Source organism: Python bivittatus, unplaced genomic scaffold, assembly GCF_059951505.1.
Source record: "Python bivittatus isolate LINGU-HERP-01145 unplaced genomic scaffold, Pbiv_v1 ctg000820_np1212, whole genome shotgun sequence".
NCBI classification, from domain to species: domain Eukaryota; kingdom Metazoa; phylum Chordata; class Lepidosauria; order Squamata; family Pythonidae; genus Python; species Python bivittatus.
Genome location: NW_028277107.1, coordinates 403,860 through 413,026, shown reverse-complemented (window position 1 = coordinate 413,026; position 9,167 = coordinate 403,860). Strand labels below are relative to the sequence as shown.

The window sequence follows — 9,167 nt, the reverse complement described above, 5'->3', positions numbered from 1 at the left end:
ATACGCTGCAGACCCCATCGATGAAGGAAAGTTGACTGGTGGGGCCCAGAAGGAGAAACTTCTCTGCTGTGGCTCCCACCCTATGGAATACCCTTCCCCTTCAGGTGAGGCAGGCCCCTACTCTCTTCACCTTCCAGAAAGTGGTCAAGACCTGTCTATGCCAACTGGCATGGGGCGAGAAAAAGGGCAACCAACCCTGGGGATGGCTAGCACGTTGAAGTTGCTCCCGTATGTTAATATCTTTTTCATCACCAGGATCTTGGAAGATATTACTATTTATGTATGTATTTGGTTTTATTGTGTTTTTATACTATTTTAATTGTATTTTAACTAATATTTATTTGTTGTTTTTATTGTAAACCGCCCAGAGTCACTTCCTTGTGAGATGGATGGTGTCTAAATTTGAAATATAAATAGCAATAAAAATAAGCATTTGGTGTGTGTACGATCAATATGCTGATGATACCTAATTAAACCTGGCCGCTCTGGGTTGTAGGGTGTGAAGGAAAAATAATAAAAAAAAGGTGGAAACTCTCCCTCCTCTCCCTTGCCTCTCCTGCAGAAAACTGTTTACTCCCCCATTCCCCCTGCCTCTCTTTCTTCCCCCTACCCTTGCCTCTCCTGCAAACCCTTTCCTTCACTTCCTACTCCCATTCTTTGCTCCTGCAGAACAAGATCAGCTCCAAGCCATTGCATGACCCAAGAGCTACCATGTTCCGCTGCCAAAAATATCCCTCTTGGCACTATCCTACGGAAACAATGGGAGGCCATCTCCTCTCTGCTTAAGGGTTTGCTAAAAGGTTTACTTTACTGGATAAGAAGACAGACAAATTGAAATTTCCTAGTTGGACCTCTACAGATTTGCCAAAGCAAAATTTCCACTCCTTCATTTCCCAGGACTTCCTTCAGCTGTCTGGGGAGACCCCACTTTGGAGAGGGTGAAGAGATGGAGAGAGGTGGGCACCTTCTAAAAGCACCTTTTCAAGTTGTGCAGCCTGGGAATTACTCCATGGTTAATATTGGCTTAACTCATTGAAACCACTTAGGGAGTGGCTGCAAGGGGCTGGGAGGAGGGGCAATATGGCCAGTTTGCTTTCAACAGGATAGGTGGTACCACTGGGACTATGCCAGAACCATGGCAAGACCATCCAGAGGTATTTAGAGGTTGACCCTAGGAAGCCTAGTGTATTACACATCTTTTTAGAGATGGGAGACACATACACAAAATTATGACTCTGAGAAAAAGATTGCAGAAGTAATCAGATCTTGATTTATGCTTTTACAACTAGCTGCTCCTTGGTATTTAGATCTGGTCTTAGTAAAATAATGTAGCACTTAGGGAAAAAGATGAAGCCCAGCAGGCCAGCACTGGAGGCCAAAATGGAGAAGATCTGCACGGCCACCATGTACTTCCCTTTGGTGCTCAGGTAGGAGGGCACAAAGGACACCCAGACACTGCAGAAGACCAGCATGCTGAAGGTGATCAGTTTGGCTTCATTGAAGGCCCCAGGGAGGTTCCTGGCCAGGAAAGCCACCATGAAGCAGATGGCAGCCAGGAAGCCCATGTAGCCAAGAGCAATATAAAACATGGCCAGAGACCCTTCATTGCACTGCAGGATGATCTCTCCTGGTTGGGTGTGCATCTCAGAATCAGGAAACGGGGAACAGACCGCCAGCCAAATGCTGCAGATGACCACCTGGATACTGGAAGAACAAAGGATGATGGAGTTGGCCAGACTCCTCCCTAGCCACCTCCTCACTCTGTTCCCTGGCTTTGTGGCCAGAAAGGCAAGGACCACTGTGACTGTTTTGGCCAAGACAGAAGAGACAGCAATCGAGAAGATGATGCTGAAGGCTGTCTGCCGGAGAAGGCAAGTGGCTCTCCTTGGCCGGCCAATGAAGAGGAAGGTGGTCAAGATGGAAAGCAGGAGAGAGACGAGGAGGATGTAAGAGAGGTCCCGGTTGTTGGCTTTGACGATGGGAGTGTCTCTGTGTTTCACAAAGATTGCTAGTACAAATACAGTAGGTAAGGACAAGAAAAGTGCAAGGGAAGCCAAGATGGTCCCCAGATATTCACTGTAGGCCAGAAAGCTTATTTCCTTAGGGACACATTTATCTCGCTCCTTCTTTGGATGCTGGTCTTCTGGACATTTGGTGCAATGATCTGCATCTGAAGAGAAGAAAAGTAACATTTACCAAGTTCAGCCACTAATCTAGTCTTTTTTATGCCACCAGCAGAGATGCTGCATGGCGTAAGAAACAGCCAAAACAAAAGAAGATGCAATTTTAGGAACTGTGACCAATTTACTAACCACTGAGAGCACTTTTCTGCTTTCTAACCCTGGTGGAGGATGCATGCTAATGATTTAGCAGTTGATCTTTCATACCTTGGTTTCCTAGCCTGTCTATTTTTTAATATGTTTCAGAAATAAACCAAGCAAGGTGGGATCTTCACCCCGGGAGAAGTGTCAGCCTTCTTACTGAAGGGCTGCTTCACTTTGGAGGCACCCACCTTCCTGAGAGGAGAAGGTCCCCTCCGCACAGAAAACACAGTCGTAGCAGCAGATGGGCTCCCCTTCCTGACCCACTTTGAAAAATCCAGACTGACACCTTTCCACACACCTGGAGGGAGGCAGACTCTGAGCAGAAAAAGGGGAACATAAAGGAGAGTACATTAGGGTTGTCATCAAAGGAAAGAAAAAGTAGACTAGGTCCATCTTGTAAGAGTTACCACATTCAGCATCGAATGAAACTCTCGTGAAACACAGGTTCAGCCAAAGAAGTTTACTCAGGTGTAATGCAGGTAATACAAACAAAGCCAGGGTTGATTTGGCGCAGTTACATAGAGCAGTTTTATAGGCTTCCCTCCTTGACCCAGATTTACCACCTCTTTCCTGCCCTTCTCCCCATTGCCTCAGTTACTGAGTTGCCCGGGGTATTTCCCCCTCGCCCAAGTGGCAGATTCAGCAATGTTTCTTTGTCTCTCTGATTGCTGTCCTTTGTCTGTGGGGTTGTTGAGTTCATTGGGCTTTTCTTCTGCAGGCTAAGCCGGGAATTCTTGATTGCTTGCCGATCGCTGCGCTTCTGAGCCACTGTGGTTTGCGCTGCCTGGGCCGCTCAAGGGAAGCCGGCTTTATTACAAAGTATCCACTTCTGCCCTGAGTTAATTGCCGCCACCTACCGGCAATTAACTTGTGGTTTGGCCGACTTCCTCTTTTCTTCTGCCTGGGCCTGAGGCGGTGAAATTGACTGGGGCGGTGCAACTGAGCAGCAGCGTTCACTGTGCCGTGCCGGTGAATCTGACACATGTAACGGAAGCAGTTGTTTATCCTGGAATCTCCCTTCTGTGAGATCAAAGCATCTGAGTCTAGGAAGAGATGTTCCTTCTTTTTCACCTGCAGACTGTGGAATAGTCTGCAATGAGAGATTAGGTTTGCCTGGATTCTGTTGGCTTTGAGAGAAATGGTCAAGTAGAGCTGTTCCAGGAGTCCTTTATAAGAGCCAGCCTAGCATTTTAGGAATTGGTTATTGTATTATGCGTGTTTCATTTTTGTAAACCATCTTGAGGCACATGATTATGTCAGCTGAAAATTTGATAGATAAGAAAGAAACAAATAAATAAACTCTGTCTTCCAGTGAGTCTGCTGCCTCAAATCTTTACATATTTGTCTAATGTTCCTCATCAGTTTTCGTCTGCAGGCCTTTTGGGACTGGTGGCTCCCCAGTCCACATCTATAAAACATGACAACTATGGAAAGCATTATAAAAATAAAAGCAAAATGGCATTCTTTGAATTGGGAATCCAGACTCCCTTAATCAGGCATAGCAGTGGACATGTAAGCCACAAAGGTCAGGAGAGGTTCTCTGCAACTCTTCTGATCCCTTGAAAGGCTTCAGAGACTTTACAGAAGCTCCCAGAGAACGTGTTAATCAATGACAATGCTGAAGAGGACAAATAACAATGAAATGGTTTTCCCCACCTTGTTAGACCTTTTGGGCCAGATAGCAGCATCCTGGTCGATGACAAACTTGGGTTCCTGGCATTTCTGTCTTGCAAAACTCCCAAATTTCACCCTGACCACAGACTTGTTGGGAAACCATAACCAGTTCACCATATCCAAGTCAGCTGCCAGCTCTCCGTTCTTGTCCAAATACACCCCATCCATGGAATGGTTGTAAAACTGGGGGGTTTGCAGGAAAGGATGGAGCTAGAAAGGGAAGAACATCAACAACAAACATCTTGCAGCCTTTAACACAAGTAAGAATGAGTCTCCCTTGTACCATTCTTGAGCCAGGATCTTCTGATTCACTGAATAGCTAAAGCCTCCCCATCAAGGACAAACATGGGTATCATCTGCTCTGGTTTTCTTGTACAGTGTTTTTTCAGTTTCTCAGCCTAGCTTACAGCCCTAGGACTTTCTGGTGGTGTCCCATCCCCATCCTCCCTAGGCCTAACCCTCCAAAGCTTCTAACGCAGAGGTGAAGGGCCACCTGCAGTCACCTCTTCAGTTCTGATTGATTGTGGTTCTCTACTTGAATGGCTATGAAACTCATTCATGTTTGAAGGCCCCAAATATTAATCATGAATACTTTTTTCTCTGTGTTAGAATATTTGGCAGTTGAAGCCTTTAGATGCATACATTATCACTGTCATATACTTATCTCTAAATTGAATACCAATTTGAACTCTAAATCTAAATCTAGACCTACACCTATGTGTATCTGTATTTACATCTCCGGTTCTCTTCCAGAAGAGGTGGACTGGACTTGTGCTTGGTACATCGGTAAAAGGAGTTTCCCAGAGTAAGAATACAGGAATGTCCGTAATCAACTGCCCCTTAAGAGGGAATGTGGGAAACATAAAATCGTTTTCCATGGAAAAGGTGGGAGGTGAAGTCCCTGGAACTCAACCTGGAGATGTCTGCCTTGAAGGAAGAGGAAATGAGCTGCTGGGAATGGGTTCAGTTGTGAAATGACATTAAATATGAGTTGATAGACATTCTGTGTTCAGTTTCTTGGAATCTTTGGCCCAGTTTGAGATGGATGGCAGGGGCCAGACCACATTATTCTCAATTTAAGAAGCAGCTTGAGCCACAAGCTTAATCCTTTCTTCAAATGTCTCTGTGAACACAGAAGTATAAACTTCTCTTTAAGATACAATACTATGGCCACTTCATTGAGGCCATTTTGCTCCTCACACCCAAGTATTCTTTGTTGTACCAATCCTATTCTAAATCTAAATCACTAAACTTACTATTAGTTTATAAGTTACAGAAATAAGTAGTAGAAAGGACATATTGCTGGTTGCCCCTAAAGAATGGAGATGCTTTGGACAGGGTCCCAGCACCATCCATTTTGGTAGCGAGGATGGGGGGAGAATGATAAAGCGAGGGAGACGTCACAGCAGAAAAAAGCAAATGCAGAGTTAGAAAGTGGTTATGCATTTATTCAATTTACAAGACTGCCTAACTGGCAATGACTGATTAGGAGGATAGAAGGCTCCAGGAGAGGCAGCCAGACTAATTCTGTGGAAAAGACCCTCCCATCTGGATGGAAGGATGGCAGCTTCCTGCAGAGAAGGAGCAGGGAAAATGCAGTTCTCAAGAGACAGAGGAGTCTCACCAGATGTGGAAGCTGTTGCCACATCACCTGCAAGAAGGGAGGCAAGATGTGGGTGGAATAAATGGGACCAACATGAAGCAGGATCCAGAGGATAAAATTTTCCAATTGTCCTTTGTTATCATAGCCTTCTCCTCCCTCTCTTTATCTACCATACAAACATCATAGTTAATGTCAGCATGAGAGCATCATATGTTTGAAGGAGTGTGTTTGGAATTATCTCCCCAGAATAATCTGGCTTCCCCTCCCCATTTGTTAAATTTCTCCTGCTTAAGTAATTTTAAAAGTCGTGCTTGTGTTCAGCTGAGATTCTTCGATGGAAAAGGAAATACCTGCCAAGGTTGTAGCCCTTCCAGTTCCAAGGTCTGTCCACCTTCCTTCAACATTCTCCTCTTGGATCTGGAGACACAGGCAGCATTCAGGGCTCGTGCCACAGCCCAGATGGAGTTGTAAACATGGTGGCTGTTGAGAGAAAGGGTGACTTCAACCTCCTCCACTCGTAGACTTTCCATTTCCTCATTCTCTTCGCATCTCAACCAGCCTTTAACAGAAAAGGGATGCTTTTGAAATGAACATGGAAAAACTTTGCTGCCAAACTCAGAGATTGAAGGGGAGAAGAAGTAAAAAGCATCACGTTCTATCCATTTCTTTGTCTGAATGGAGAAGGTGAAAATGCTGTGAACACGTTGGAAATCTTGATACTGCAAGTTCAAAGTGAGGTCCCCCATGGCTGTTACGATCCAGATTTTTCCTATGCTAGGTTTTATCAAGAGCTGCAACATATGGTCAATGATTGCCATTCCATAGAAATACATAGTGTCCAAAGTGGGCTCTGCATGGTAAATAAATACATTGACTTGTTTCCATCTGAGGTATAAATCACCATCCAAATTGTATAAATTCCTATTGTACCCAGATACACTTTGTGAGAAAACAGCACAAATGCCATTTTGGGTGAGTAAAGGTGTTAAAGTTTTGAAGAACTTCTCTCCATTATCAGTTTCTAGAGCAACGAGACCCACTGAGGTCCATCTGAAATGCTGGATCATTTTAACCATCCCTACGTATTGGATTCCTTCTTTTGGGAGCATCCGGTAGAAAAAAGGGAACTGGGTTTTATCATTCAGATCATCAGAAACAAAAACATAAGAAATCTGGAGAAAGCGGAAGGAATAGGTAATGACCCGTCAAATCCAAATCATATATTATTTATTCCAAATTGTAAGTAATTCTAAATTGTAATATGATTGCAGCACCAACAAACACACCCAAAATGGGGACTTGCTCAGTTCTTTGGGGCAACAGAAGAAAGCCAAAAATTTTGCCATCATGCCAATCAGCCTTTGGTTGACAGTTCTGAGGGAAGGATCTCAGATATTGACTACATGAGCCAGACATGCAGACTGGCAGCAGTGCCCTTCTCTACCTCGGTAGCAAAACCGTCAGAGATCAGCGTCTGGTGACTTCATGGACACACCCCTACCGCTTTCTCATCAGATGTATGGAAGTGGGTTGCCAATGCCTTGCTGTGGGATTTATTTTTTTTTTTTACTTTCTCAGTCTATCCTACAGCCTGATGGTCTCCCCTCCAAGTCTCAACCAGGTCCAAGGTGCTTACAAGGAAAGGTACAGAAATCATCATCCTCTTTTCTCCTCCCCTCTTTTCCACAAAAGCCCAGTCAAGACTGGTCCAGGAATTTATCCCTTCTTGCATGTATTTTAAATTATCTTACATTTAGATAAATAAGTACCCTTATATAGCATATTTGATTTACAGAAATGTCATAGGAATGCTGTAGCCATCAACAGCTGGAGTAGATGGCAGCCTTTCTCACTGAACTGTTCAAACATGAGATGGGTGCTTGGAATACAACCCGTCATTGACCCAAATCAACTTTTCATACAGTTCGGGAATTTTGAATTTTATTTCAATGGAGAGGAACAATGAAAGAGTTTTTGCTGTTAGAGAGGAAACCTCTATAAAATTAGTGATAGCTCTCTTGATCAACCAGTTTTACGTCTCTAGTACAAGATTAAGCATCTCTTGCATATTTTTGGAATAGTCTTGGAGATTCCAGGGGAGAAACTGACCATAATCCACACCTTTCCCTGCTAACCTGTGGGATTTTGTAGATGCTGAGGATGGTTGCAATATGTCGGGATAGGTCAGAATCAGTCCCTTCAAGGACAGCCAGCAGATTTTTCTGTCTTCCGCATTTGTAGTTTGGAACATTTGCCTCCCCAGCAGAAAGCAGGTCCAGCAGGGCTTCAGCATTCATCTCTGCATTGAAATGATTGTCATGGACGTTGTAGCCCAGAGTAATGTTGGGTAAGATCAGGGGACTCTGGTTGATCTCGCGGATGGCAATCAAGAAGGACAGGAGGTACCAGACATGCATGGTTTTATGCCTGAAAAAACAGAAGATGTACCATTGTCCCAAATTTAATTGTGGTATCCCATTCACTTCTTGTTTCCTTATAGATATCAAGAGGAAGAAGTAGCAATCTTAATTCAGGAAGGGAATTAAGTGGAACTGGGTGGGATGATAATCATAATTGGGGAATAGGCTGCAGGCTTTGACCCAACATCGGAAGCAAACAAAGTGGTCTGAAATTTAATAAAAAGGAGGGAAAGACTGATGCTGATCTCTTCTAATAAATTTGGATGTTAACTGAATATAAAAATAGTACATTCAACCTCTAACCTTAGGAGTAAATGATGTAGAAAGTTAAAAAGATGCATCATTAAATATCTTCAATTTTACAGAAAAGTTAAACTTACAGCTAATTCTATAGAGAAAACTCAGATGGTTTACAAATCTAACTGCAGGAGTGATTTCTAAAATCACTGGAAATGTAACAATCAGATTGGTTCATTCTTCCACGTTTGGTTGCATTGTAAAGCTCAGCAAGTTCGGAAAATGAATAAAACTCTTTCCTTTCCAACCTGAAATTTTTCTATTACACATCACAAACCCTACATATCTACAAAATGCACTGAACGAGCTTTCCATATGGTAAGAAATTCTAGAATACTTTCTCCTTCTTACTGGAAAGCATGTATAATTTATTCTGCAAAATAACATCTGTGGGATTGTGCCTCAGCATCAACAATAACCATGGGACCAGATTATCTAAAGGACCACCTCTCCCCTCTGACTTTAACCCGTCCCACCCGATCACACACAGAGGGCATGCTTCGGACCCCCTCAATAAAAGAACTTTGACTGGCGGGGTCCAGAAGGCGGGCCTTCTCTGTGGTAGCCCCGCCCTTTGGAACATTCTGCCCCCGGAGGTGCGATTGGCCCCCTCACTCCTGGTCTTCTGGAGGGCCTTGAAGACCTGGCTCTTCCACTTGGCCTGGGGTGGGGAGGGAATACTTCAAGCATGGGGATGGCTAGCCCCATAGTGGCCTTCTGCCTTCAGCCTCAGATTTTTCATTCACTTGGACTCTCCTTCCCCTTTTTTAGAAATGTTTTTAACAGATATTTTATGTATTTATATATATTTATATTTTTAATGTTCATTGTGAGTCGCCCAGAGTTCCC

General features: G+C 43.8%; 1 protein-coding gene across 1 annotated transcript; it reads right to left on the bottom strand.

The window, feature by feature from the left end:
• Positions 1 to 1,271: 1,271 nt before the first annotated feature.
• On the bottom strand, positions 1,272 to 8,018 carry LOC148214023 (vomeronasal type-2 receptor 26-like). The gene is made up of 4 exons (XM_088128864.1): positions 7,737 to 8,018; positions 3,981 to 4,208; positions 2,513 to 2,639; positions 1,272 to 2,170 (listed from the first exon to the last, which is right to left on the bottom strand). Exons 1-4 carry the CDS (start codon positions 8,016 to 8,018, stop codon positions 1,272 to 1,274), a joined length of 1,536 nt encoding a protein of 511 aa, XP_087984990.1.
• Between the last annotated feature and the right edge of the window lie 1,149 nt (positions 8,019 to 9,167).

What these genes read in the sequence shown, in the direction of transcription:
- LOC148214023 (XM_088128864.1), bottom strand. Translation starts at nt 8,018, where the DNA reads ATGCATGTCTGGTACCTCCTGTCCTTCTTGATTGCCATCCGCGAGATC. An exon ending in GGCCCAAAAGGTCTAACAAG is followed by an intron (nt 2,640 to 3,980) that starts GTGGGGAAAACC and finishes TTTTCTGCTCAG; the next exon opens with AGTCTGCCTCCCTCCAGGTG. An exon ending in GACCTTCTCCTCTCAGGAAG is followed by an intron (nt 2,171 to 2,512) that starts GTGGGTGCCTCC and finishes TCTTCTCTTCAG; the next exon opens with ATGCAGATCATTGCACCAAA.